Below are 27,955 nucleotides of genomic sequence, written 5' to 3' on the forward strand. Positions count from 1 at the left end.
CATTGTGCCCCAGGCATGAAACAGCTCTGGCCACCAACACAGGCATTAAGCTAGGATGACCTAATAACTGTATGTCTGCTTTGCCCCTGACTGATGTAAGAGCAACATCACCGATCGGGTGTCTCCTTGCCCATTGCCAGGGGGTCATGAAATAGTATTTTCTGCCCACACACTCTCAGTTACTGTGCCTTGGCTTTTCTTCACACAACATTACATTTGTGAGATACGGCCATTCCATTGTTGATTCTGACCCATTGTATAAACGCACCAGAATCCATTCATGCAATCAAATGTTGTAGGACACTGGGTTATTGCCACCATAGATAGGCCCGCTGTGAAAAATATTGCCGTGAACCTTGTGTATGGGCTTCTGTGTGCCATTTTTATTCCCTTTGGTTCATATGGCTGGTGATTATATAACCTGAGTAGAATAACTGCATCCTAAAGTATATTCATGTTCAAAGTCAGGTCATAATGCAAAATAGTTTTCTGAAGTGGTGGTACCAACTTGCAGTCTCACCAGCTGTATATATGAATGTTTTTTATTTTACCACTCTGAAATTCGCTTCAGCAGTTTGAAATGCCAAACTGATGACAGTTGCTGGAAAGCAAGATCTCAGATGCTCCCCTGCTTCAGTTTACATTGAAACCCTGGGCTGGCGGGAGGTGGGAGAGGGTATAAAGGAGATAAATGGTACTGGAAACAAAATTTTTAAATGAACTATTTAAATTTTTTTTTTAAATCCTGATCTCCAATTTTATTCATTCTGAGCATCACACAAAAATCAGTTTTTTGACTTGGAGGGTCCTCAAGAATAAATTTAATCTAATTCAAATCCCATTCACTTTTCTGTACCAGCTGGATATATCCTGCAGTTGAGAAGCTTAAAGGAAAAACAAGTAAACTTTGATATACGATGAATTCAGTGCTGTCAAAAATAACCGCTTTGAACCAAATAGTGCAAATCCCTTTCTTAGGTTTTTCACAAGGTTCAGATGATTGAAGTTGGGAATTTTATTCTTGTTTACTAGATTCTCTTGGGGATAAGAATGTTAAGTGACTTTCCCCAGGCTTCCCAGATGGTAGGTCACTAAGGATGGAGGCTGACCCAGGTGTAGACGATCTGGTCCCAAACCTATCCATTTGCCACAGTCCCATGCAGCACCTTTGTGTTGACTTGCATTGAGCTGGATAGTGGTGGTAGAGAGACACACATCAGTGGTTGCCTCGACTGTGGCAGTGAGCAGGACTACAAGACAAACAGTAGCCTTTTTAACATGCAACAATATTTTCTCCTCCCCAGGAACAAATAGTTACTTTAGTGCCATGTCTGCTTTCTAACCAAAAAGAATTGCTGAGCTTGGATTCAATTACCCTGTGATCAGCTGGAGGTGGTGAATGGAGCTCCCCTGGACACCTGCAGCCAGTGGTCTCATAGGAAAGAATGGTTCAGGACAGGAAGGACAGTGAGATCTGAGTGTGCATCTGCCTCTCAGCAGAGAGATCTCACAGAGCCCAGCTTCCTGAAGAAACCCCCCTCAGGCCAGTCTATTCAGGGCTCCATGGCGGTTGAAGCAGCTCTGGCAGGACTCCAGGCAGAAGTCAACTGTCTCATCTGTCTGGATGACCTGAGAGACCCTGTCACCATCGAATGTGGCCACAACTTCTGTCGCTCCTGCATCCAGCAGTCCTGGGCTGATCTGCAGGACAGACTGCCTTGCCCTGTGTGCCGTCATCTGTGCCAAGAGAGACACTTGAGGAGCAACACCCAGCTGGGAAGGATGATTGACACTGCCAAGCTCCTCCAGATCAGCAGGAGCAAGAAGAAGCGTAAGGAAGAGAGGCACCTGTGTGAGAAGCACAACCAGTCCTGACCCTGTTCTGTGAGGAGGACCTAGAGGTGTTGTGTCCCCCGTGCACTCAGCCCCCCGACCACCAGGGCCACCAGGTGAGGCCCATGGAGAAGGCTGCTGCCCATCACAGGCAAAGGCTCAGCAGTTACATTGAGCCCCTCAAGAAGCAGGTGACAGATGCTCAGAAACTAATAACCACCCAAGACAGGAAACTGTTAGAACTGAGAGAGCAAGTGCAAAACCGGAGAAGGAAGCTAGCCACTGAATTTGAGCTCCTCACACAATCTGTAGAACATGAGCAAGAGGCTGTTCTTTCAAGGTTAGCTGAAGAAGAGAAGGATATTCAATAGAAACTCAGTGCAAACACAACTGCATTTGCAGACCACATTTCCAACCTAAACAGTATACTAAAGGTGGTGGCAGAAAAGAGTGTGATGTCAGATGTGAAATTGTTGACCAACATCAAGAGTGTCCTCCACAGTTGTGAAAGCCTGAAACCTCCAGCAATGTGTTTCGTCCAGTTTCGGAGAGAGGGGTGCAGTCTTCCCCCACAGTATTCGGCCCTGAAGCAAATTATAGAGAAATTTAGAGAAGAAGTTACTCTGAATCCTGAGACAGCACATCCTAATCTGCTTGTGTCTGAGGATAAAAAGTCGGTGACATTTGTGAGGAAAAGGCAAAGAGTTTCTCAGAATCCAGAGAGATTTATGATTGACCCAGTTGTCCTGGGTTCTGAAGAGTTTGATTGTGGCCGACATTACTGGGAGGTCCGGGTGGATGACAAGCCTGAGTGGGCTGTGGGTGTTTGTAAAGGCTCCCTCACCAGGGAGAGAAAGCAGTCCCCACCTGGACAAAACAGATGTTGGATAATTCAGCTGCATAATGGTGATTATGTGGCACGAGGGCCTTTTCCCGTCATCCTTGTGCTAAAGGAGAATCCCAGAGGGATTGGCATCTATCTGGACTATGAGTTGGGGCAGATTTCATTTTACAGTTTGAATGACAGGTCTCACATCCATTCTTTCATGGATAAATTTTCTGAAGTGTTAAAGCCTTACTTCTGTATTGGATGTGATCCTAAACCTTTGAGAGTCTGTTCTGTAAGAGATTACGAAGGTGACCTGTGACTTTGCCTCATTTTCCTATGATGCATGGACAGTAGCTAGAATTTTGTGCAGCTATCAGTGACTCCAGCACCAATACAAAAAGTTTTTTTAATGCTTATTTGACTAAACATATATGAAGAAAGTTTTTCTTACTTGGTTTTCTATTTTTTAAATTTTGTTTCAATAGCAATAGAGATGTGGGAACTAACAAATAGTGTTACCAAAATTCTAATAATAAAGTGTCTAAATTGTACTTTCATGGCTGCAATAAATTTGTGAAAATCTACCTATTTCCTACACCTATGCATTTACGTGTTTCATAATTACCTTACACATTGCCAGTGGGGGAAAAACAATTGTGGGGAGATAGTTTTCAGTGGGTCTCAAGTTTCTGCTGTTTTGGGAGAAAGGAACTCAGTGGTCCAGACAATAGTTTCAAGGAACAGTATGTATGAGAACAGCCTTGGAAGACAGAGATGGTGTCTCCATATAAAGCAAAGGGCAGGTTTGTTTACTTCCAGTACGATGAAGTAACGTCTCCCCCAAGGCAAAGGTCAGGCAGAATTGCTGCCCTTTATACATAATAGGGCTTTCCTTATTACTCAAGGGGTATCCCAAATTAAACTCTCACCCCAAAAATAGAGGTGAATGTCTATCATGCCCACTAATTATGAAAATCAGGTGAGATGATTTAACATATACTTTGACACAACTGACAGAAAAAGGTCAGTCTTTATTATATCCATCATAAAGAACAGATTGCCGTGGTTGGTTAATTTGGGGGCCTAATAGCTTTTACATTTTTGATTTGGAGCAGTCAGTAAGAAATTCCCATTTCCTTCCCACTGCTGGGAGACTTGTCTCCACGTCTTTACTAGGTTAAACTGGCTGACGCCTTTCTGTCCCTGGACCTAACATTTAAACCTATTTCTATTCTACTTCTGATTTACATCAGTTTTGACTGTGGTGCATATATTACTTTAGTTATGAAAAGAAGATGTACATATCAAATGGATTAAAACAAGAACTGAAATAAGGGAAAAAAGACAAAAATGGATTAAAACACATTGATAGAATTTAAAGAATAATAAAACTATGTAAGAATTTATTGAACTTACTTTATTTTATGTTGGGCTTTGCCTTTTATTTACTGGCAGACATTTAAGGGTATTGGTATTTGCCCTGACTGGTGTGGCCCAGTGGGTTGGGCACGGTCCAGAAGACCAAAATGTTGCTGGTTCACTTCCTGGTCAGGGCACATGCTTGGGTTGCAGGTCAGGTGACCGGTGAGGGGCGTGTGAGAGGCAAGCAATCAATATTTCTCTCCCTCTCGTTCTTCCTCCTTTACCTTCTCTCTAAAAATAAATAAAGTCTTTTAAAAAAAGGAGTATTAGTATTTGCTTTTACAGTAGCATGTGAATGGTATTCCTACTTTATTTTTCAGAAAAAAAAATTTTTTTTTGCCTACAACCTACCAGCATTTACCAATAATAACATATTTCACTCTTGTCATTTATCTTATATCAGGGTAGCTGAAGAATACAACATATCTACAATATTATTTCCTACAGGATTCCACCATATATTATACTGGATTCACATGAACACAAAAATATTTTCAGCTACTAAACCTTTTCTCTCCCAAGTTAAACCTTTTTAATCTTGTTATGCAAATTTAAAAGTTTATGAAAAGTAGAGAGAATAGGATAATATCAGTATAACAACTTAATCCGTTTAAATTCTGTTCTATATGTATCAGATAAAGAGAAAACAGTTTAGGTCTTAAGAATTTCCTTATAAACACAATTGACGTCTATGAACCACTGCTTGTTTCATATGGGTTCCCTCAGTGTTAACTTTCTGTCAAGAAACAACCATAACCAGGCTAGCAGGTCTGGATTGAAATCTCTTTTTGAGATCTCTTTGTCTTTCCTTGGTTTGCTCATTTAAGACAACGTGAATAATAACAGAAACGGTCCTACACGGTTATGACGGAGAAGACTCCAGAGTGCTTAGATCGGGGCCAAGGACACAGAAGTACTCACTGTAATTACAGGAAACACACCCTCCTTCCCCTCCATCCTCCTCCCCCTTCCTACTCCTCCCATTTCCTAAAGGAACTGGTCTTTGCTGGGCGGAGTCCTCATGGCCACACCCTCCTACCTTATACTCTGGTTTGGGTCCAGTGTGCGGCTTCCCACACTGATTGAGGATCTGTGGCGGAGTGCCTCTGGTCCAGAGCTCCCCCGCTCCAGGTAAGCCGGGAGACGGGAGGACGTGGGTGCGGGACGCTGGAGTGTGGTAAGAGGCTTGGCCTCCGGAGGAGGTTGTTGAGGCCCCAGAGAGATCATGCCTTGCCAGGGAATCCAGACTCAGGTTTGGCTTATTTCAAAACACATCCCGTGTATTACATTTCCCGGTCTCTCAAAAAGCCTCGTCTACAACTGCCTGCAATATTTATTAAAAACACAGATCCATAGTCCTGACCAGTATGGCTCAGTTGGTTGGGCATTGTCCTGCAAAGCTAAACGTCGCCACTTTGATTCCTGGTCAGGACACATGCCTGGGTGGTGGGTTTGGGCCCTGGTTGGGGCACGTGTGAGAGGTGACCGATTGATGTGTCTCTCTCACATCGATGTTTCTCTCTCTCTTTCTCCTTCCCTTCCCATCTCTCTAAGATAAATGAATCTTAAAAAAGAAAAACAAATAAAACACAGATTCCACCCTAACACAGATTCCACCCTAACCTAACGAGGAGCAATATCTGTGGTGACTAAGCTCTTGGGTGGTGCTGGTCTGAGGCCAAGTGTGAAATCCGGGGTGTCTCAGTGAGCGGGGAGGTTCTGGTAGTTGGGGAAGTGGAGGGATGAGAGCTACAGGGCCCCTATCTCCAATTCTCAGGCCCTTTATGGCCTTGATCTCCCGTACTCCAACCAGACTGCCTTCTTGTAGGGGGCTAAGTAGTTTACCCCAAGCCACAAAGTATATGGGGGAGCACCAGGAACCTAACGCAACAAATATTTAATGACCTCCTATTAGGTGCCAGGCCCTGAGCTGGATGGGTAAGGATCAGTAATAAGAAAGAAGGATACAGGCTGAATGTTTTGGTGGTTAGTGTGGAACATCACTACAATGATTAAGTTTTATAGAAAGTGTGTGTGTGATACTGAACCTTAAAATTGGATGTTGGGGGTGGGGCGTGTGAGCTGTGAAGGAAGAGGAGGAGCTAAGGAGGGACTCGCTTGAGGAGAGATCTCCTGGGCTCAGGTCATTAGTATTCAAATACCCTGGGGTCAATTACATCTCAATTAAAAACAAAGGGGTGGTACTTGCAAGCTGCCTTGAGAGAATACAGTTATGTCAGTAAATGAAAGTTGTACCTACTTTGTACTGTGTGTGGAGAAACTTTTTACAGACAATTGAAATAAGGTGTTTCTAACACCCCCATGCCCCATCCCCCACGCCCCAAAAAACTCTGGGGCCAGAGTTAGGTCAACTTGGGGCCAGTGATGGAAGAACTGGGGCTGAAGTCAGCCTAGAGTGGGCTTGGTGCCAGGTAAGGAACAGACCACGAGGCGTCTCGTGGGCTCCGTGAAGGATCTGGGGAAACTGGGCACATTCTAACCCTGTACCTGTGCAGCCAGGCAGGAATGGCCTGGTGGACACTAGTTCTGGGTCACAGGGTCATCCTGCATAGCCCCCAAGTCTGAAACCTAAACTGCTGTATAACAAGTTTTTGATAAATTTGGTGCCAATGTATTTGGCAAAATATCACCTGACATGAAGCTTTTTATAGTCTTTAATTATCCCACTTGGTCTGAACACACATTCTGCTCTGTAAGTATTAATGTGCTTAATTAGGAAGTGTTTCCCTGTGTCATCCCATGGACATTTATATAATACATGGTCTATGTAGTACATTCATTTTCTAAAATACAAAATTCTGAATACTGTAGTCCAGTGGTCTAGGGGGAAGAGACAACAGCAGGGACTGGACTGAAGTGGAGTGAGCAGTTACCTGCTTTTTTCAGCCTACAATGTAGTGTGTGCCTCCTTCTATATCAATACATTTGGCCCTACCATCTTTCTTTAAAATCGGCTCTAGCTTCTTGAACAGCATGTATTGAACATGTTTGTAATGTAGTGTATTCAGCCAATACTGACAATGCATATTTCCAATGTTTCCACATTTTTGAGGTTGAAACCAGTACCAAAGAGAATGTCTTTGAATACATCTCTTTTTGTTCTTTTTCTTTTTTGTGTGTATATTTCTGAGTATGTGTTCAAGTGCTCTCTGTGTTATAAAAACAAAATTCAGCTGAGCAAATTTTAAGGATCTTATTGACTTTATTCATCAGTTCGATGGAGCAGCACACAATCTTGCAGGCAGAAAGGAGCTCCAAGGAGCTGTACAAAAGGAAAGGTTTTATAGGCTGAAGGGAACAGGAAGCTGTAGTAGGCCAAGAAGTCAGTTGGTCAGCTATTTTGAGGTTCCTTTCCTTTAGGGTGTCACAGGGGCCTCTCTGGCTGCTGGCCATCAGCTGGTGCCCATCAGCTGGTTCCTGACTGACTGACTGGTTTGAGATTCCGTTTCTGGGAGAGGTGAATCTTGGTTTGATGACTTGGGGCCTAGTATAAGTCACTTATATTTGGGCATGTTTTCTTGTTCTTAACATATGGTTTTTAGAAATAGTGTTAGTGGAATTACAAGAGCAAAGCAAAAATTTTTTCAGTTGTTGATGGATAGTTCAGCATTACTTTCTTAAAAAAAAAAAGTTTTCTGCTTCAATTGTCTATAGTGCTCAAATAGCTACCACCCAAAGCCAGAACAGTGCATTAATGATTTTTTCAGTCTTACCAATACAATTAGCTTAGTAAAAGGGGCAGATTTGTAATTCTTAGATTATTAAGTTTCTGCATTTTTCCATAATCATTGCTTCTCTGCTTGTTTTTCTTCATGGGGAGTTGTTTGTTTTACCTTCTTGTAGGTATTCTTGATTTAGAGATAAATAGTAAATGCGGAAGATTTTCCCAGTTTTATTTATTTCCTGGATCTCATTTCACAAATGAGGCTTTTGTTGCATGTTGTTTTGTGGGAGCAGAATAGGTCACACCATAAGGGTTCTTTGGGACATAAGGATTATTTGCGGCTGATTATTCTTGAAAGGTTACTGACCCACGAGAATCTCTGAAAACTGTGTAGAAGTTGCTCTTTTGTAAGGGAGATTTATGTTTATAAGGGAAATCTCCATTTGTAAGGGTACTTCTCTCCATTTTGGGAAGAGGATGATGCCAGTGCTCTAGAAACTCTTTATCAATGGAGCAGGTACCCACTTCAATCTGCTTATCAACCTTACCTTTTTTTACTCTGCTGGAGAAGCTCCCATAACTGGCCCACCCCCCACATCTTGTCTTCAGATGAAGACAATATTTAAGGTGATGGCTCAGGCCATTTCAGGAAGCTCGTTTTCCTGGGTCTCTTGCATGTGTATAGGGGGTGTATATGTTATTCACAGAGATGTCTCAGCTAAGACGCCAGGAGGGTACAGGGAAAATTGAATTTCCTTATTCAACACATGTAAAGAAGCAAGGATATAAAAAAAGCAAACTAAATTTGGTAAATGTGAATTCTGAGCCATTATAAATTCTGTTTCAAGCTTCAAAATTGATGAGGGTTTCCTTAATTTCTGTATTCTCATAAGACAAAAATGTATAGTGATATTATTATTCTTAAGTACCTGATTCTTAAGTTTGGAATTGCAGGGGAGAAAAAAAATTTTCCCTTTTACACTCCTAGGGCCTGTGGCTGGTCTGAGAATTAAATTGACGTAAAATAGATTAACAAGATTAAAAAAAATCTTAATTACATTTTTTTACATGCAGAAATTTCACAAAGATTCAAGACTCAGATGGGTGGCCAGACAGTTGAGACTTCGTCTTGAGGTGAGGAAAGGGCTGGCGGGCTGGGGGCCTGGGGTTGGGGGATTCGCAGGAAGGCGAGAGGAGGAACTCTTCAGCACGCAGAGGTTGTCCTGTTAAAGCAGGAGCTTCTTAGGTGAAAAAGTTATCTCCGGTGAGAGCTCTCTTCCTGCCAGAAAGGCCCCCTTTCTAATGTTACTTTTCTTTGTAATTGCTAAGTCCTCCCACAAATGGGGAAATTTTATATTTTGGGGGGAGGGGGCAGTGAAGGAGGAGCTAAAAGGCTTTTCCAGAGTCTATTGAGTCTTGATCGCCTTCAGCTTAAAATAACCCACACCCAAAATGGCATATTTGGAGGAGGAATGTTCTGCACCCCTGCAGGATGTAAAATAAACTCTCCCCGGTTACATGGATAGGTGACCAAGGCTGCACTTTAACTTGGGTGTGGCACATCTGTCTGTCCCAGAGCCTGTGCCCTTTCCGTGGCCCCATGTGGGGTGAGGGGGAGGTACATGGGATGGGGGGTGGGGGTCCCCAGAGGGTAGGAGTAGATAGGGCACAATGACAAAGGCAGGAGAAGGAAAGACTGGGGTTAGGAGAGGACAATTGTGTTTGACTGGAATGTGGTAGTGGGACCCCTTGAAAGAAACTCAGGGTGGTTTTTCTTTCTTAAAAAAAAAAATAATAAGGAATCACTTCTCACCCACAGCAACTTATTATTTGAGATAACAAACCACTGTTCTGACCAAGAAAGCTGCTTAATTCCTGCTGAGCTTCCAAATTCTGGAGGAGCAGCTGTCCAGCCAAGCCGTGACTGGCTGCAGGCTGTGGGAGGGGCTCCTCTTGGCAGCTGGAATTAAAAGGTCTGAAAACTCAGGACTTTATAGGCTACCAGCAAAGTGAGGACTGAGATTTTCGGGGATATCCACTTCTTACATGCAGAGCCCAGCTTCCTGAAGAAAACCCGCCTCAGTCCAGTCCATCATGCAGGGCTCCATGGCAGTTGAAGCAGCTCTGGCAGGACTCCAGGCAGAAGTCAACTGTCCCATCTGTCTGGATAACCTGAGAGACCCTGTCACCATCGAATGTGGCCACAACTTCTGTCGCTCCTGCATCCAGCAGTCCTGGGCTGATCTGCAGGACAGACTGCCTTGCCCTGTGTGCCGTCATCTGTGCCAAGAGAGACACTTGAGGAGCAACACCCAGCTGGGAAGGATGATTGACACTGCCAAGCTCCTCCAGATCAGCAGGAGCAAGAAGCGTAAGGAAGAGAGGCACCTGTGTGAGAAGCACAACCAGGTCCTGACCCTGTTCTGTGAGGAGGACCTAGAGGTGTTGTGTCCCCTGTGCACTCAGCCCCCCGACCATCAGGGCCACCAGGTGAGGCCCATGGAGGAGGCTGCTGCCCATCACAGGCAAAGGCTCAGCAGTTACATTGAGCCCCTCAAGAAGCAGATGGCAGACGTTCAGAAATTAATGAGCATCCAAAACAAAAAAACCTTAGAACTGAGAGAGAAGGTGGAAAACCAAAGGCTGGAATTACTCTCTGAATTTGAGCACCTGCGGCAGTTTTTAGAACATGATCAAGAAGCAGTTCTTTCAAGATTAGCTGATGAAGAAAAGGCTATTCAAAGGAAACTCAGTGCTAATATAACTGCATTCTCCGAGTACAATTCCACACTCAAACATCTACTGAGTAAGCTTACACAGAGCAGTGTGCTGCCCGAAGTGGAACTGCTATTAGAAATTAAAAATTTCTACAAGAACTCCGAGGAGTACAGTCCATCAGTCTTTTCAGTTCAGTTAAGGAAGGAAGGCTGCAGTTTTCCTTTCCAGTATTCTGCTCTGCAGAAAATTGTGCAGAAATTTAGAGTGGATGTTATCCTGGACCCTGAAACGGCACACCCTAACTTGATTGTCTCTGAGGATAAAAAATGTGTGAGATACACAAAGAAAAAACAAAACGTTCCAGATTTTCCAAAAAGATTTACAGTCAACACAGTTGTCCTGGGTTTTCCATTTTTTCACTCTGGCAGGCATTTCTGGGAAGTAGAAGTGGGAGACAAATGCAAATGGGCTGTTGGGGTTTGCAAAGACTCTCTTTCTACAAAGGCGAGGAGAAGCCCATCGGCCTGTCAGGGATGCTGGAGCATTCGGCGGCAGGGAGACAGCTATGATGCCCCAGGAGCTGGCAGACCCCCTCTTTTGTCGGAAGTGAAACTCACAGGCATTGGCATCTTCCTGGACTGTGAGATGGGTGAGGTCTCATTTTACAACATGACTGACAAGTCCCATATCTGTACTTTCACGGACACTTTTAATAGACCTCTTAGGCCTTATTTCTTTGTGGGGCATGATTCAGATCATCTTAGAATCTGTACAGGAATAGATAGTGAATGAAACATTACTAATAGGCTGGGCCAGTTTCATAATTTTTTTTTAATGGAAGGTGGGTTTTTCCTTTTTAATTGAATTTACTGGGTGACATTGGTTAATAAAATTACATAGGTTTTGGGGGTACAATTCTATAATACATTGTCTCCTACCTCCCCCTGGAAGGTGGGTATCATATTAACATGACAGTAAATACAATCCCCCCACAACAGCTGTACCCCTCAAGAAGAAAGTTTCCTTTTGTTTCAGCAACACAGGACAGACAGCATTAAGACCTTCCAAGATCTGAGGCTGCCCACCTCTTCCCCCATGTCCTGCCACACACTTGGTTCAAGCTCTACACGGTACTTGCGGTCCTCTGTAGCTGCCCGCCCTGCTTCTTTACTCACGAATTTGCCTGGAGTTCCTACAGTCTCCGTCCCCTCTGGGGCACTCCCACAGCACCTTCGGGCTTGCTGCTGTTATTTCACTTCGCCCAGAAACGCTTAGTCGTCTGTAAGCTACAAACCGGGTCTATCTCAGTAAATTGTTATATCCTTGGTGCTAGCACAGTATTTGCCTGATGAACAGCACGCTTAACATTTTTAACCATCACTTTATTCATTTCTTACTAAATGTATTGGGGTGACATTGGTTAATAAAATTCTACAGGTTTCAGGTGTAAAATTCTGTAACAGAGCATCTGTATAGTGTACTGTGTGTTCACCCCCAGTCAGGCCTCCTTCCGTCACCATTTGTCCCACCTATACGCATGCTCAATATTTAAAATGCTTTGGTCATTCTTTTGTTTTGCTTCGTTCTAGTACTTAATTTCATTTTCTTTTATTGTTTGAAATGTTCGTTATTAGATTTAAAGAATGCTGGTGTTCACAGAGCCGACACATTAGACCCTGAGTATCCTCATTTTTGAACTATACCATTTTCTCTGTAAACCCAAGTTCATCCCATAAACCTTAGAAACTGACTAGATTCACATTGAATTTAAAAATAAATAAGAATTAATCATCTACCATCAGTGTCTTTCTTTTGAAAAAGAAAACAGCTGCCCTGGCTGGTGTGGCTCAGTGGGTTGAGTGCCGGCTGGCCTTTGAACCAGCGAGTCCCGGCTTCAGATTCCCAGTCAGGGCACAAGCCTGGGTGTGGGCCAGGTCCCCAGTAGGGCGTGAGAGAGGCAGCCATATACTGATGTTTCTCTCCCTCTCTTTCTCCTTCCCTTCCCCTCTCTAAAATAATAAAATCTTCTTAAAAAGAAAAAGAAAATGGCTGACAGCAAAGTCATAGAGACAGATTTCTAGAGAAGGCAATGGTTTTGAGACATGCCAAAGGAAAAAAAAAGGATAAAAGGGAGGGGGAAAAGTCAGGAAACTTGGAGATCATCTGAACTTTAAAATTAGTTTGGCTTTAGTCTGTGAATCTTGTCATTTGGGGGATTCAATGGTATTGCCTGCAGGTGATACACCACCACCTTTACTGTAGTAGAAAACTCTCAAAATGCCCGCAATGACTGTATCTGAAGGATACAGGTGTTTGCCCTCTATCAGTAAGAGTGGTGGTGGCTACAAATGGTTATGTCCCTTGCCAGACAGTTGTGTCTAGGTTAAGGATTTCCAAACCAAACACTGATTACTCAGCTAAATACCAAAGATGTTAAAATAAATTAGCAGCATAATTTATGCCCTCCCCTCATATTAAGCTCCCAACCAAAAGTGTTTCTACGGCGGCATGTTATGGTGCCAATAGCAACTGATAAAGGGGCACACTAGGAAAACAGAAGTAATGCCATTTACTCCTAAAAATGCTTCACTTTATCCGGAGAATGAGATGTGTTTAATATCTGATACAGAAGTTGATAGGACATTTTATTCCCGTCATAATTTTTAAGTATAATCCAAGCCTAAGAGACGTGTCCTTTTTACTTTTTAGACAAACTTAAGCCAAAGAAGACCCCTTTCCTATTGCTGAACTTACTGCTCCAGTGACGGGACAGTCAATACTGAAATACACAGCAACTTCCTGAAGAAAGGGCAAAAATAAAGAGAGCGTTGAAGGTTTCCTAAGTACTTCAGCTGTTGCCACCAGAAGGTTGTACAGATGTAACAGCGACGGTTAGTCTAACACTGGTCAGGCTGACACTGACCCAAGTAACCTTCATAGCTTATTTCTGGAGGATGGAAAATTGTAGGAGTTTGCATAGTCAATAATAACCTAGTGAGAACATGATTCTACAGTGAAAAAATTCTTTATGAAAGCTACAACGGCCAAGCTGCCCTCCAATACCACACAAGCATATGAAATATATGCTAAAGCTCCATGGGAAGGAACATTAACACAAATGCCTTCCCTGTCAGTTTAAAAGTGGGAAAAACTTATATGATCAAATCCCTGTTTTAAATTCATTGGCATGCCAGATTCCCTCTATAAACAGCCAAATTATTACAGGGCTCTTAGGTCATATGGAAGTGTTGGCTCAGATGTTTACACTGTTGGTCCTGGGATAAACCAGGTAGTTAAATCACTTCAAAATATGCAAGAAAGACATTCTCCTTTAGTTACCAAGACTACAAGTCACTTTTCACGTGATCCACAGCCCTACATGTCACACAGCCACACAGGTGAGAACCAAATTCAGGTTTCCGACGAAAATGGTTAACTGTTACTTGGCAAAAGCTGCAGTTTGCTATGACAGCTTGTCAGGTAGTCAGTCTTAACTTAGTCTGGATCCCTCAGCAATTGCTGTCTTGACCTTGAACTCTCATATTCTACTTGGATGAGAGCCTAGGTCAGGGGAAGTGGAAGCCAACAACCGCTTGCTCAACAGGGCATTGTGTCGCTTCAGGTACATGATAATGTCTCCTTGCTTTTCAACAATTTCTTCTAGACTTGAAATAGTCCTGCAAAGAATCAAGATGTTAATAGGTTACACACAGTCACCAATACTCATTAGTCTTTTTGCAAATGGGTCCCTACCAGTTGAAGCCCAGTGAAAGTGCAGCATAATGCTTTCGTCACTTTTTCTTACATGTTACATAAGCCAAGGCAATATTCCAAAATGAGATTCTTTCATTCGAATCAGTTTCACTACTGTCAAAAGGAAGCACCATCAAACCTACTTCTAACAGCACATATGCACAGTCATAATCCCCAAGGAGCATGGTTTCTAGATTTCCGGGGAGGGGGGGAAACTTAATTCTCTTTCTGTCGACTATTACTCCCCACCCCAAGCTTACCTGAATCCAGTCTCTGAAGTAATATTGCTGGGGTAGGCATAGACTTTTTCTTCTTCAAGTACATCAGGCTGTGGTTTGGCTTTATTAAATTTTCGAATCTTCACTGAAATAAAGTCATTGTCAGGTTATCTAATTATACAATTTTTTCCATTTCCATTTATTTAAGTTACATTAATTGGCTATTTTCAAAAATGTGAATATATACAGAAGTGCTTCATAAAGAGAACAAGCACATTCATTTATTGATATAGTCAAACATTTGAAAGTCTACTGTGTGCCAAGCCTGTACTAAGCACAGGATTGTGATTAGTACACAATCACACAGTGATTATTGATAATAATAATGGGTATCAATTTTTTTGGACTAAAAACACAGAACGCAGAGGTGAACTAGATTACATGGAACTAACTCATTTAGTTCTCAGAACCACCCTGAGGTGGGTGCTTTTATTTCCCCTTCTTTTCTACAATCAAGTAAACTGCAGCCCAAGGAAGCTGGACAAGTACCCAGGGCTCTAGCCCAGGAAGCAGGACTCCACAGACCGCTGTGGACGCTACCCTATAGGAGGAGGCACTAGTCCAGGGAAAAGCACAAATAAGCCTGCCTTCCAAGACAGCATGGAAAGGACCACAAATCAGCGCTTGCAGGGGAGCTAAGACAGCCCTCCCTGGAAAGCAGCCCCTTACTCGGCAGGAGTGGGACGGGGGTCAGGGGAGGATGGGAGAGGAGGAAGAGGGCAGGGCTCGAGTCCAACCTTGACAGAAACCTGAAGTTAGTCACAGACGAGTGGAGTGGAGGAGATGGTGTTTTAAATTTTCAAATCTTCACTAAAAGAATAAAGTTTTAGTTGAGGGAAGAGCCAGGACAAATACTTCAGATCCCGAGAACGGGAGAGAGCGAGGCAGTGAGTGAGGGTGTGTGTGAGAGACCGAGTATGAGTTTTCTAATGAAGTATGTATATTCAAAACCTACACTGAGACAACAGCTTTAACAGAATAAGATAGCTTCGGGAACACAAAACAAGCTACTTTACAATGTAACGTCTCAGGGTCCTCAATTTCTCACCTCTTCTGACGGAAGGGAAGTAGCCCAGATTATACTTTCAGCAGAGTAGGGGCTTAGACACTGCTAGCCTGGACAAACTCACGGTATATCTGCTTGAACTAAAAATATTTATTTTACAAATAATGAGCACTAGCACAGGGTTCAAATATCTAGCAAGCACAACTTTTCAGGAGTATTATGGCGGGGGGGTAAGTTAACAAGTGCTCTATTGTGTGTGTGTGTGTGCCACTGTCAGACATTCAAAGTCCTGTTCTTAAAGAGTTCAGGCAAAAGCCCTGCAAAGGTAATCAGCAAAGCAGTCATTATTTGGCCATCTGAATTCCTTGAAGCAAAATAACTTATGTTACTGTATTATATCATTCAACTATGACCTCTTTTGTTTCCAGTGAGTAGGGCTGGGCATAGACAAAGGGTGAGGCTGGAAAGGCGGGCAGGAAGGTGTGAGAGGCTGGTGTGCTATGGTAAGGCATTTGGATTTTATCCTGAGGGCAAATGGATGTCACCATCCTCCCTGGAGAGCAGGGATGGGTAGGCGCCAGTTCATGGAAAGCCTTTTATGCCACACTAAGACTTCAGATTTTCTTCCTTAGGCCCTTCGAAAACTCTGAACAGGGAAGGTGTTAATGAGTAGATGTACCTGTAAACACAATCACCTTGGCAAGAGTAAAGGATATGAACTGGAGGACAATTTTACGGGCTGCAGGAAGGCTGATAACTGAGTGGCCTTTGTTGAATCTGCTTATTTTTAAATGCATGGACAGCTCATCAAATTTAGTATCTCAGAACTGTTTCAAGTTTTCTTTTCCTAGCTTTCCTTACAGAGGCAGTCGAGTAAATGAGTGCTCATCAGGAAGAGCCCATCCTGGCTTCTAGAGATTAACTACTTGCAATGCAAATAAAGTAGTCAAGGTTAGGTTGGAACTGGTGTATCAGAGAATCACGCCCTAAAGAGTTACTGTTAACAATGATCAAAACTAGCTAGCTATCTTTTAAAGTAGAGAGAAGCAAGAAAAATGCATTTATCAGGGGACCAACCTTAAATTTTCTGTGACAATGAACAACAGCAACATCTGTCCCCAGAAGTGACTCCCTAAATCTCTCCTCTGAGAGCCTACAGCACATTTAAAGGAACATTACAGTTTAAAAAGTGCACATCTTATTGAGGATGTGGAGCAAAAACAGTCATATTTGAGCCTTCGAAAGAAATTCAGTATTTGCAGAAACCCTACACTAAGTAAGTTTATAATGGTCACAATTATAATCTATTTATTTTACAAGCTTGAATTACCAGTGATCAAGTTTTCTTAAATTAGGAAACATGTTAAGATTTAAAAGGACAATTTTTCATAGTGTGTTAAAAAAATTTAAAATTTTATGTAAATATTATAAATTATGCTTCTAAGTCTTTGACTATAGACCAAAGCAATTCTTTCCAATTAGGAAGACAACGAATTAAAATACAAGGTAGCCCTGGCTGGTGGGGCTCCGTGGATTGGGGTTGCTAGTTGCATTGCCGGTCGGGGCACGTGCCTGGGCTGCGGACCAGGTCCCCAAATAGGGGCGCTCGCGAGGCAACCTACATGATGTTTCTCTCCCTCTCTTTCTCCCTCCCTTCCCCACTCTCTGAAAAACAGATAAATAAAATCTTTAAAATAAATGGTACATGATAAAGGAAAATCCTGTCTATTTGTTCAAGTTTAGGTGTTCTTTTTTTAGTGACAATCAGACTGTTCAGATGTTTTCCTCATACCTCGAACTTCTTTTTCTAGTTAGGTTCAAATGTAATCTACCTAATTTGGCCAATTGTTAGCTGATAACTGCAGGAAAATGTATTAAGTCTATTAAGATGCAACAGCATTCACATTTATAGATTAGGTATTCCATTCCTATTCTAAATACTTTTTTCTGGGTCCTCAAGAAGATGCACCAAAAAAAAAAAATCAGTAAAATAAAACACAAGCCTAGACTCGTGTTACTTAACAACCAGAGAAGTGATTTCTTTGAAAATGGACAGATAAGGTAGTTTGTTGTCATAAAACGACTGCACCTCAATGGCACACAGCAGCACTACTGAGGACAGATTTTGCTGCAGCAGGAATGAAATCTGGATTTCCCTAGGGCTTGAATTTTTTTCTGTTGAAGTATCCTTTCATCTATTTTTCATATTAACATAGCTGGCTTACTTTAATTTTACTACTGAGAGTTTTATTTTTATTTATATATATATATTTTTAACAAGAGATTGCAAAGAGAAGAGATAGACAGGCAGGCAGACAGACAGGCCAAACCCTCAGATAGCTCTAAATTTGGAAAGAAGTGGGTTCTTTTTTTTTTTTTTCAGATTTTATTTATTTATTTTTAGAGAAGGAAGGGAGGGAGAAAGAAAGAGAGAGAGAGAAACATCAATGTGCGGTTGCTGGGGGCCGTGGCCTGCAACCTAGGCATGTGCCCTGACTAGGAATCAAACCTGCGACACTTTGGTTCGCAGCCTGCGCTCAATCCACTGAGCTACGCCAGCCAGGACAAGAAGTGGGTTCTTCAACAATCTCTCCCAAAGCAATTTTGGGCTTAATGCACTTTTGCATGAGTTATTTACTTGTTTTGTAGTTTGTTACTTTTTAATTGAAATGCCAGATCTACATTTCAGTTGCCTTTGAGGAATCACACATTTGTGGGCTTTTTGGAATTTTTTGATTTATAATGGGAAAGCTTCACTTTAGTTCACAAAAACTTGTGGGTGGCACAAATTTAGACACGTGATGCACGCGTATCTTCCTGTTGGTTTGAAATGAGAGAAGTTTGGATATGGTCAGCAGTGACAGGTCCAGGTGCTCAAAAGGTTCTCAGCCATGCAGAGTATCTTGGAGAACAACCTCCTTGTGGCAGAGACAATGGGTTGGGCTCTGTAAGAACAGCCTGATTGTATCTCTCACCTGTGTAGACGAGCAGACACGTCAGGGAACAGATCAGCTCCAGGGCCAGGATGGCCAGGATGAGGTCCAGATACAGCCTGCTGGACTCCGGGAAGGAATGCTGTATGCACAGGATGAGGAGAAGTGCTGTGTTGCCTGAGAAGAAGGAATATCACCATGGCGTTAGCCAGAGCCCAGCGTGACACCCCAAGGCCATGCACGTACCCAGAGCCTTTTATATGTAGCAGTGAGGAAGTTAGAGGATAAAAACCAAAAAACTGCTCATCTTTTGAGGGAAATGAAAACCAAAACAAAACATCAAAGAGTTAACGATGTCTCATATACAAATACATGACTCTGGACTTCCTTAAAAACTAAGGAATGATATTTTTGCTTTATAGAATTATTAGCAATGACATCCCTTTGGGTCCTTTGTGCATTTTAAAAATGAAGGTTTTTGAAATTTGCGTTATCCCAGTTCTTCTAGATCTGTCCCCTTTTGTGAACTGAAGCCATTAACTCACTCTGACCTCAGACTCCTCCCTCTTTAAACCTGGGAAATAATACTTGAAAGGAACTGACAGTGCCTAAGTAGGTGTCTGATAAATGGTAGTTACTCGATCAATGGTGGGTACCATTATTATAATAATTGTGGTTTTATGGGGCGTATCCCAATTCTAGGCATACGCCATACAGCCCCTCCTCCGGGCAAGTCCCCACGGCTGACCTACAGGCTCAGGCCCACTACAGCAAGACCCAGCCTCTTCTCACTCGCTGGGCAGTAAGTGTTTGATAGAGTTTAAAAACATATTTGGATCTGGGGAAGGAGGACAGATAAGTCAGATAAATATTTTCAATTTATTTGGAAGAAAAGGAAAGTCCCATCTCCACAAAATAAATGTATTTTCCTCTCTCTGGAGAATAACAAAAAGTATCAGAATGAGGTTAATCAATATCCAGCAATACTATCACATGTGATTAAAAATATGGTTATACTCTTCTGATTAGCTGGAGGTTATATGATTTATTTTCTTTTTCTTCAAATAAGAAAACAATATACTTAAGGAAAATAGAAATAGGGTAAATACCTGCCCCAATCTTTGATTTTCTGGGTCCCTGTATGAGTGACATACAAGTGATGCCATCTGTGATTAAACTAAGGGTCCAATTGTTTAGAAACAGATTATGATCAAGGCTCACATGTTTAACAAGAATTTGAAAGCCAGAGAAAAGATAAAGTCAGATATCACTCTTTTGGTGGCCTCAAAAATACGAGTCCTAAAAAATGCTATTCCCAGAAAATCACTTAAGATGGAACATTATTTTGGTCATAGAGCATAAGGTTTTTCAGTAGTTAAAAAACAGGTTTCTGCCTATTTCCATCTCCACCACCACCTTACCCAGCCACCAGAGGAAAGGTGATAGTGACATCTTGTGGCCATGAGACAGTACTACACATCAAAAGTTGAACAAGAAAACCACACTGTTCCTCTGGGAGCAAGCAGTAAATGCCCACCCTCTTCTGGATGAGTAAAATTCAGCCATCTCCATAAAATGCTGCTTTCTCTGCTGTCGTATGGTCCTCCATCCACTCTGGCCCAACCAGGTCAGAGTGGATGAACTTGCAGTTTGCCCTTAACAAATGGTACTAACAGAACACGGAAGAAAAATAAAAATTAAATTCTGTAGAGCTGTTTTTTCAGGAGAAAAATATTCATTTCTAATCTAGTTTCAAAATGTTTAAAGATTTATTCTGGACTCACATTGAAAGACGGTCTTTTAAAACGATAAGAAACTTAGGCTAAACTACCTAAAGATGTTCAATTTCATTCCATTAAGCCTTTAGAATGTCTGCAACAGTAAAGAGAAGCAGGCACTCATGCATTCTAAATCCCGTGTGGACTTTCTGACCTTGCCTTCGTAATTTGTTTTTCTCTTTTCTTTTTGGATAACACACCATATTTTTTAACAATCTCTCTTACTATAAGACAAGTGCTGAGCTTCACTTAAAATAAAAGAATTCCCTCTTCTTATCTTTCAAGTATCAGATAGCAGCAGCATTTATATCTGCTTGAGATGAATAAGGAAAGGGAGGCATTTCTACGTTTCACGTAGGAATTCATGGACACCAGGTTCACAATGAATGGGAGCAGAAAGTGCCAACTGAAAATATAACATTAGCATACGGATAATTTTAACCCGATTATCTTTAAGAAACAGCAGACACAGGAAAATCTCTGAACACCAAGTAGAAGTTATCCATGTGTAAGTTTGTCTCCCTCTGTACTGGGAAGAAAAGGATGACTCATAAATAAGTTAATTAGTTTGTTTTAAGAAAGGATGATGCTAAATCTTAAGAAATTCTCATCAATGGTGAAGGCATCTACTTAAACCTGCTAACAACCTTACCCTTGTTTACTGCGCCTTTCTCGGTAACCTCCCATAGCTGCCTCCCCAGCCCCAACATCTTCTTGTGTCTGCAGCTGGAGATGGTATTTAAAGTGGTGGCTTGGGCCACTTTGGGGAATTACTCAGATATCCTGGGTCTCTCTCATGTCTACAGGAGGCATACATGTTACTAAACTTGTTTGGTTTTCTCCTGTTAATCTGTCTTTTATTACAGTGGGCTCTCAGCTCAAGACCTGAAAGGATAGAGGGGAAAAAGATATGTCTTCCTCTATAATAGTAAACACAGATTCCAAAGAAAAATTAAGCTTCAAGACATTGAGGTGATCTGAATTTAGTGGCCACAACATGTATCATTCTCACAAAAATGAGAAAAACCTACAGTAAATCCTCACTTACCACCGTAAATAGGTTTCTGTGACTGTAAGTGAAACAGCATATAAAGAAACCCATCCGAACATAGGCTATTGATCCAAACAAGAGTTCAGTTCCCACGTCACCCCATCCACATTTCAATGAAACAGCATTATTCAAGGACCTGCTGTATTTGATTATAAAACCAATCTTCATGTTTTCTCTCTGTTGTCGCTTTTGTTACTCAAGCACACCTGACGAGCTGAGAGAGACAACTGGGCTTACCCGTGGAGTGTATGGTTAATGCAAGCCTTTTCAGATGCCTTGTTGATCGGTAGATCATGTTATAGCCTCGGTTTCTTACTTTGCTGTGGTGATACTGAATGTAGCGTTCGAGAAGGAAGTGCAGAATCCACAAAATGACTTTTCCAAGGATTATGACCGTCTGAACTTTCAGCGGGTTGGTGTAGTTTCCCGGGCACTTGTCCTCATTTGGGTTAGGGTAAGAACAAAGCACACCTGTCAGAAATGCTAAAACAACAAACACAACCTGGTGGAAAGGAAAGCAGTAGGTTTAATATTCAACATTTGCATTTAAGAAACATCACCATCCCAGCATATACTCTTAAACCTATGACTTTTGCTACCCAATTTTTATGAGTTTAAAAATATTTTTTGCAAACTTTTAAAACAAAATTTGAAGAAAAATTTGCAGATAACTTGGAAAACAAATAAAATCAGAAATAAAATAGAAATCACCCCAAATCTGATCTTAACAGGTATAGGTACTTAATGTAAACACAGTTCCTTGTCTACTTCTCTATTACTGAAAAGAATAAAAATAGTTCATTTAGTGCCTTAAAGGTAGCTAATAAAAATCATGATTTAAAAAAGTATAAAAAATAAAAATAAAAAAGTTTATTTCTAGTTTCAGTGTTAAGAGAACAATAAAAACTATCCAATTACATTGACAAAAATTTAAAAGATTGGTGTCAAAATACAGGCAAACAGACATTCTCATATAATGCTGACTGGCCCGAGAATTGCTGTTGAAAAGTAATTTGGAAATATCTTGACCCAGCTGCCTACCTTAGGACTCTATCCCTCAGAATGAAAAGCACTGGCACTTAGTACACTGGGATATGAATATTTACTGCAGTATTCTCCATATTTACGAAACTTGAAAATTGCCCACATATGTCCATCAACAGTAGAAGAATGCTTGAATTAAGGTACATTCATCCATATAGTAGAATATTATTCAGCCATAAAAGAATGAACTGATCTCTGTGTATTAGTTTGGATGGATGTCTATGACATGTTAAGATTAAGAAATAAGTTGCAGATTAGGAGCTTAAGTGTGGTTCCCAAACCAGCAGCACCAGCAACACCAGGGACCCTGTTAGAGATGCAAGTTTTTGGGTCCCCACCCAGAGTGACTGAGTCAAAGTCTCGGGTGTGGCAGGGCAATCCGTAGTTCAACAAGCATGCTAGGAAGTCTGATCCATATCCAAGTTTGAGAAACTGCTGTAGAGCAATAACTGAAGTATTACCCATTTTTTGAAAGAAATTGGATAACACTACAAATATGTCTACAATAAAATTCTTTGAAGTAGAGATATGAGTGCAAAAGTATGCACATTTTAAATGATAAATAAAACCAAACTGCCTTCCAAAGAGCACATATATATATATATTTTTTTAAGATTTCACTTATTTATTTTTAAAGAAGGGAAGAGAGGGATAAAGGGAGGGAGAGAAACATTGATGTATGAGATACATCCATCAGTTGCCTCTCACACACCCCCAAGTGGGGACCTGGCCCACAACCCAGGCATGTGTCCCAACTGGGAATCAACCTGACGACCCTCTGGTTCACAGGCTGGCACTCAATCCACTGAGCCACACCAGCCAGGGCAGCTTATATATTTTTTAAGAACATCACCTCTAGATGGATCACTTTCTCCCAGCCAACTTACATGTACAAACAAGAGAAGATTTGCTATGATGATTGTAGGAAGAGGATGGAATCTGGGTCTAAAATGAGCGTGTAATGAGTAATGTGGGTGAGGCTGGGTGTCCAGAAGGGGGTCCTCTTCAATACTTTGGGTTGGATCCAAGGAACCCTGGGGTGCAGAAAAAAAGAAAGCAAGCATTGATTACCACTTTCTGGGCTATGTTTCTAAGACAAATTTGGTAAACTATAAAACTTGAGAAAGCATTACATAAGTTAGAGGCAAAAAAAAACCCAACTCTCTCCCTAAAGCCCATTTTGAAAATATACCATTAGCCTCTAGATAACTAGTATACAAACTGGTGAAAACAATTATTAAAACAGGTAGAGGACATCTTCATTCATTAATCTTCAAGCAAGGTAATCCATAATGAGATTAAAGCAAATAATTTTCTTCAAGCCCTCAGTGCTTATACATTGATTTATTTAACATAATTTATACTATTGATGAAATAACTACAAATGGTTACAATTCTTCAACTATGCATCTGTGTTCCATAAAATTTGGAATAGTTGGTAAAGACTTTATTAAAGAAGTCTTAAAACAGACTTTCAGTTATGACAGAAATATTTTACTACCCTGTACCAACCACCCTGATGGACCTCCAAGGAGACTTCAGTTTGTAGCTGTCAGATTCTCAATGGCAACTACTACTTGCGATGTCACTGAAGTGGCTGGCAAAAGTTCAGCTGCAACTTAAAGATCTAGTTGTCACCTTTAAAGGCACTGCCTTGACAGAAACAATACTTTCTCGTCTCTGGTGCATACAACAATCTCTTAATCTCAGATTCCCAGTGAAAACGGTTCTGTATGAGGCACTTGGTCCAAGACAAAAGAACGTAAGACACAGTCCAAAAGGAGATTACATATTCATGGGGAGGGGCGGTTGGGGATAAAGGCACGAACGACTAAACAGCGTACAAGAGAATATAGTGCATGAGATATTGTAGGGAAGCAATAATAAATTAGCAAATGAATAGCACAAACAATGCAACAGGCTGACTAGGTGCACTACAATGAGAGGAAAATGAAGCCTTAGTGCACAAAAGGGAAGCCTGAGAACAGGACCAGGAGACAGAGGATGAGGGCTTTTTACTTTGGAAAGGGTAGAGGGTGGTGTGAGATGGCTGTCAGCCACTAGGGTTACATAAATAATTCAGTGATCTGGGGCATAACCCAGATCTGGGGTGGGCACCTTGATTTCCAATCTCAGGTCTTCAGTGATGCTCTGCAGTTTTTTAAAAAGATTTTATTTATTTATTTATTTTTAGAGAGAGGGGAAGGGATGGAGAGAGGGGGAGAAACATCGATGTGACACAGAAACATCAATTGGTTGCCTCCTGCACACACCCCAACTGGGTACCAAACGCCCACAACCCAGGCATGTGCCCTGATGGGAACTGAACTGGCAACCTTTTGCTTTGCAGGACGATGCCCAACCAACTAAGCCATGCGATATGGCAAGGGTTGCAATTTTTTAGATTCCTAGGCAGCTTCCCATTTAGTTTGCCATAACTCATGGTGCAATTCTGATTACTTCTGTTCCCTTCAAGACTCCTTTTCCCCTAGCTCTCCCTCAGTCAGCAGATGTCCCAGTTTCCACAGCTCTTCCCTTAGCTAATGTCCACGCAGACTTCCAGGCTCAGGTGGGGCCATTCCCACAGGCAGCCTTCCTGGGAAGCCAAGCATCTGGACCATGCCACCCCACCGTGTCTTCCCAAGCATTTGGTGCTCACCTCCTCCGTCACACTATCCTTGTGATGGTCTTCTTCCTTATCTGTCTTCCCCAGTAGACTTTAGGGGACCCACTGTCTCCCCACTTCCTATGTCTTTGTAATGCTAGCGCCTAGCAGTGACTCATGGTCGACGCTCTGAACATGTGAGGAATGAATAAATGTTCCAGACCTGTCCCTGCAGTTCCCTAACTCAGTTATCGTATTGTCGTACTTGGGAGAGGCTGTCAAGAGCTGTAGGGACACTCAACTCTGACCAGAGGCAGTACGTGCTGTGGTTAAGGGTAGGCTCCTAAGACAAACTGCCTGGGTTCAAAACGTATGTTCTCTGTAAAACTTGTCCAACCACTTGCTTTCTTTCTACTTTAAAACTCCTATAAAACACACTGCCCTTAATATTAATTTGAAATATTTCTTATGCTGCTTTGTATCATCTTCCCTGACTCTACTGAAGGGGTTGGAGCCTACAATATGTTTTCTTCTCTCTGTCGCTCATTAGATGTTCAGTAAATATAATGTATTGATGGCTATATCAAATATACTGTCCAGTGGGTCCTACGGGAAATGGAGCAAAACCATACAAACAGCACGCCAGCATTCTCTAATTCACCTCCTGTAAGTGAAAGGTGAAGGCCAGATGCTTCCTGAATCCAAACAATTTCTTCATTTGCAATATGAGCAAGTTTACAGGTTGTAATGTTTACATTACAACCTGTAAAAGATACCTGTTGCTTTATATCTCTTCCCTTTCCTTCTGCAACAATAAGTCTATTTCCTTTGGGGACCCACCATCTACCTCTGCATTAAATCTCAGTGGGAACATCTTTTAATACTCTTCACTCTCCTCTGTCCCAGAGGTGGTCTTCGAACCACAGAGACCTGGGCAATGCAACTCTCTGTGAGCAGCAAGGCAAAGCGAGGCCATGATTGAGGCAGATTCACTCCAGGGCAGGCCCTGAAAAGGACTGGAGCTGCCCTTGTCGGTTTTTTTCAGAGGACTTGCTGTTCATCTAGCCTGTTTCAAATCCCTAACCTTCCTTAAATGAGCCAGAGTTGGTTCCACAACTTGCAAACAATTAACCTTAGCTAAAAAGCATTTGCCTCTTCTAAGTCACTGAAGTGTCTGGGCCTGGAGCAGATAATTTTTAGCTTTTTACAGAATGATTGAATTCATATCCACACAAATACCAAAGCAGGCAACTTGCTCAGGTCAAAAGTGATTTAGCTATGTAATTGTTAGTGAAACAGATTTCTAGGATTGTATTCATTCTATGGCTAAAAGCTACAGATCCAAGAGCCCTGAGGTAGCTTAGCATCAACCAAGAAACTAGTTTTTCCATACAGTGTCAGCTTATGAATCCCACCCTTAAAAATTTAGAAACAATTAAAAAAATACATATGAGTCTCAAACCTATTTCCAGATTTTAGTCAGTGTTCCATTTTCTCCCCGGGGGGGTGGGGGAGAGAATTTTGTAGTTTTATTAGAAATTCTTTAGTCTTTATTTAGTCAAGATAATTTAACTAAGGTCACTATTTATCAAAGAACCTAAGCTCTTCTTGTAGGGCTGGGACTGTGTTTCATGTCTTGCCCGATGCACCTAATTCAGTGAATAGGATCACAATAATTTTTCTATTAATTTATTAATCCAAATTAGTGTTTTAATGTAACTTTCCATTTTGGAAAAGTAGTATTTTTATTTTGTGCCAGTAGGGGAACCCAGTTAATTCTGGGCACAACGCATTTTCCTTAAAATGTTTTAATATACTTAAAGCAAAGATTTTTGCAATTATGCAATCGCTCCGTACTATATACACTGTAAAACAGGGCACTGGTTTTTTAACTAATCTGGTTTGGGTCCATCTTAAGAACGGAGACTAAAAAATCCTTTCATTCCTGCCATGCCTAGATTCAAAACATCACGGCATTGTTTTTCTCCAATGTTGGTTTCTGAGTGATGATAGTGACAGGTCTGCCCATGGGACGCCGGCGTGTTGCAGCCGCTCCAGGTTCACAGTCCTCTAGAGCCAAGGCAGGGGACCCGGAAGGAGGGGAGATTCACCCCCTGCACCCTAAGGGCGATGGAGCGGAGCCCAGCGGCGGGACTCCCAGAGACCCAACTGAAGCGAGTGCTGTCAGGCCAGGCGCGCATCACGTGAAGCTCTCAGTTCCGGGATCAGAGATAAGCACCGCACCTGGGCTGGGCGCCCGCCGGGACCCCCGCACCAGCGCAGCCACCACCCTGCAGCTCATCCCCCCGGTGACCCGGGAGCCGGGCATCGCGGACCCCACCCGGCCCTGGTGCCTTCTAACACCCGGCAGCCAGCAGCCTCGCGCAGGAAGCACCGCCTCCTGCCGTGGCCGCACGGGGTGAGGGTGGCTTCTCCGCGCAGTCTCCGCCCAGCGCGCCCAATACAGGAAGAAGGAGATTCTGGGGCTAGCTGCCCGCCACGTTTGTAAACTCACATCCTCCAGTCTGCCCCTCGCCGCCATTTCCCGACGCTTGAGGCCGAAGCCTCGGCCAGCAGGCCTGTCCACCTGTTCCCAGGCGCCGAGGGCCCAGGAAATTTGCCACCTTCAAGGATCCGCCTGCCCCAACTCCAGACACACCCCCTCCTGTGCCCGCCCCGCCTCCTGCCCCCTCGGGCCCCGCCTCCTTACTTCCTATTGGCGAAGGCAGAGGGAGGGGTGTACCCTTCTCCCGAAGGCTGGACCTTTGGGTAGCAGCAGAGGCTGGGCTAGGTTCCTGGAGCTTCCAGCGTTCGCCGCTCAGGTCTACTATTGGTCAGAGGCTTGAGCATTAAGTGATGTATTCAAAGTCCAAGAATTTAAATATTTCCGGTCGCTACTTGCTTCCTTTTAAAACGTTAACTTTTTTCGGTCTCCCTCAGTTTTTGTTTGCAGGCATAGCTCCATGCATAGTAGAACCACCGGCAGAATTTTAGGGTTCTCATTTTTAGCTCAAAACACC

The 27,955-nt window shown here is 42.4% G+C and overlaps 3 protein-coding genes, 1 non-coding gene and 1 pseudogene across 4 annotated transcripts; 2 read left to right on the forward strand and 3 right to left on the reverse strand.

Moving 5' to 3' along the window:
- LOC123814256 lies at positions 1-145 on the reverse strand (annotated as a pseudogene).
- Positions 146-1,563: 1,418 nt separating this feature from the next.
- Positions 1,564-2,981, forward strand: LOC123813958 (putative tripartite motif-containing protein 75). The gene is given in 2 exon segments (XM_045831407.1): positions 1,564-1,867; positions 1,870-2,981. Coding segments are annotated over 2 exon segments (1,416 nt in total).
- Positions 2,982-9,875: 6,894 nt separating this feature from the next.
- On the forward strand, positions 9,876-11,279 carry LOC123813641 (putative tripartite motif-containing protein 75). Its single transcript, XM_045830755.1, has one exon. The coding sequence runs from the start codon at positions 9,876-9,878 to the stop codon at positions 11,277-11,279; it is 1,404 nt and encodes a 467-aa protein (XP_045686711.1).
- Positions 11,280-11,848: 569 nt separating this feature from the next.
- TMEM192 (transmembrane protein 192) lies at positions 11,849-27,600 on the reverse strand. The gene is made up of 6 exons (XM_045831817.1): positions 27,451-27,600; positions 23,218-23,364; positions 21,524-21,788; positions 18,500-18,634; positions 14,501-14,603; positions 11,849-14,164 (listed from the first exon to the last, which is right to left on the reverse strand). The coding sequence occupies exons 1-6, from the start codon at positions 27,475-27,477 to the stop codon at positions 14,026-14,028; spliced, it is 816 nt and encodes a 271-aa protein (XP_045687773.1). The 5' UTR covers positions 27,478-27,600; the 3' UTR covers positions 11,849-14,025.
- Positions 17,256-17,319, reverse strand: LOC123814258. The gene has a single exon (XR_006784877.1). It is a non-coding gene; the product is annotated as a small nucleolar RNA SNORD19 (small nucleolar RNA).
- Positions 27,601-27,955: the final 355 nt, after the last annotated feature.

The sequence above is a fragment of the Phyllostomus hastatus genome, unplaced genomic scaffold (genome assembly GCF_019186645.2).
Source record: "Phyllostomus hastatus isolate PE091 unplaced genomic scaffold, TTU_PhHast_1.1 phas_contig_159, whole genome shotgun sequence".
NCBI classification, from domain to species: domain Eukaryota; kingdom Metazoa; phylum Chordata; class Mammalia; order Chiroptera; family Phyllostomidae; genus Phyllostomus; species Phyllostomus hastatus.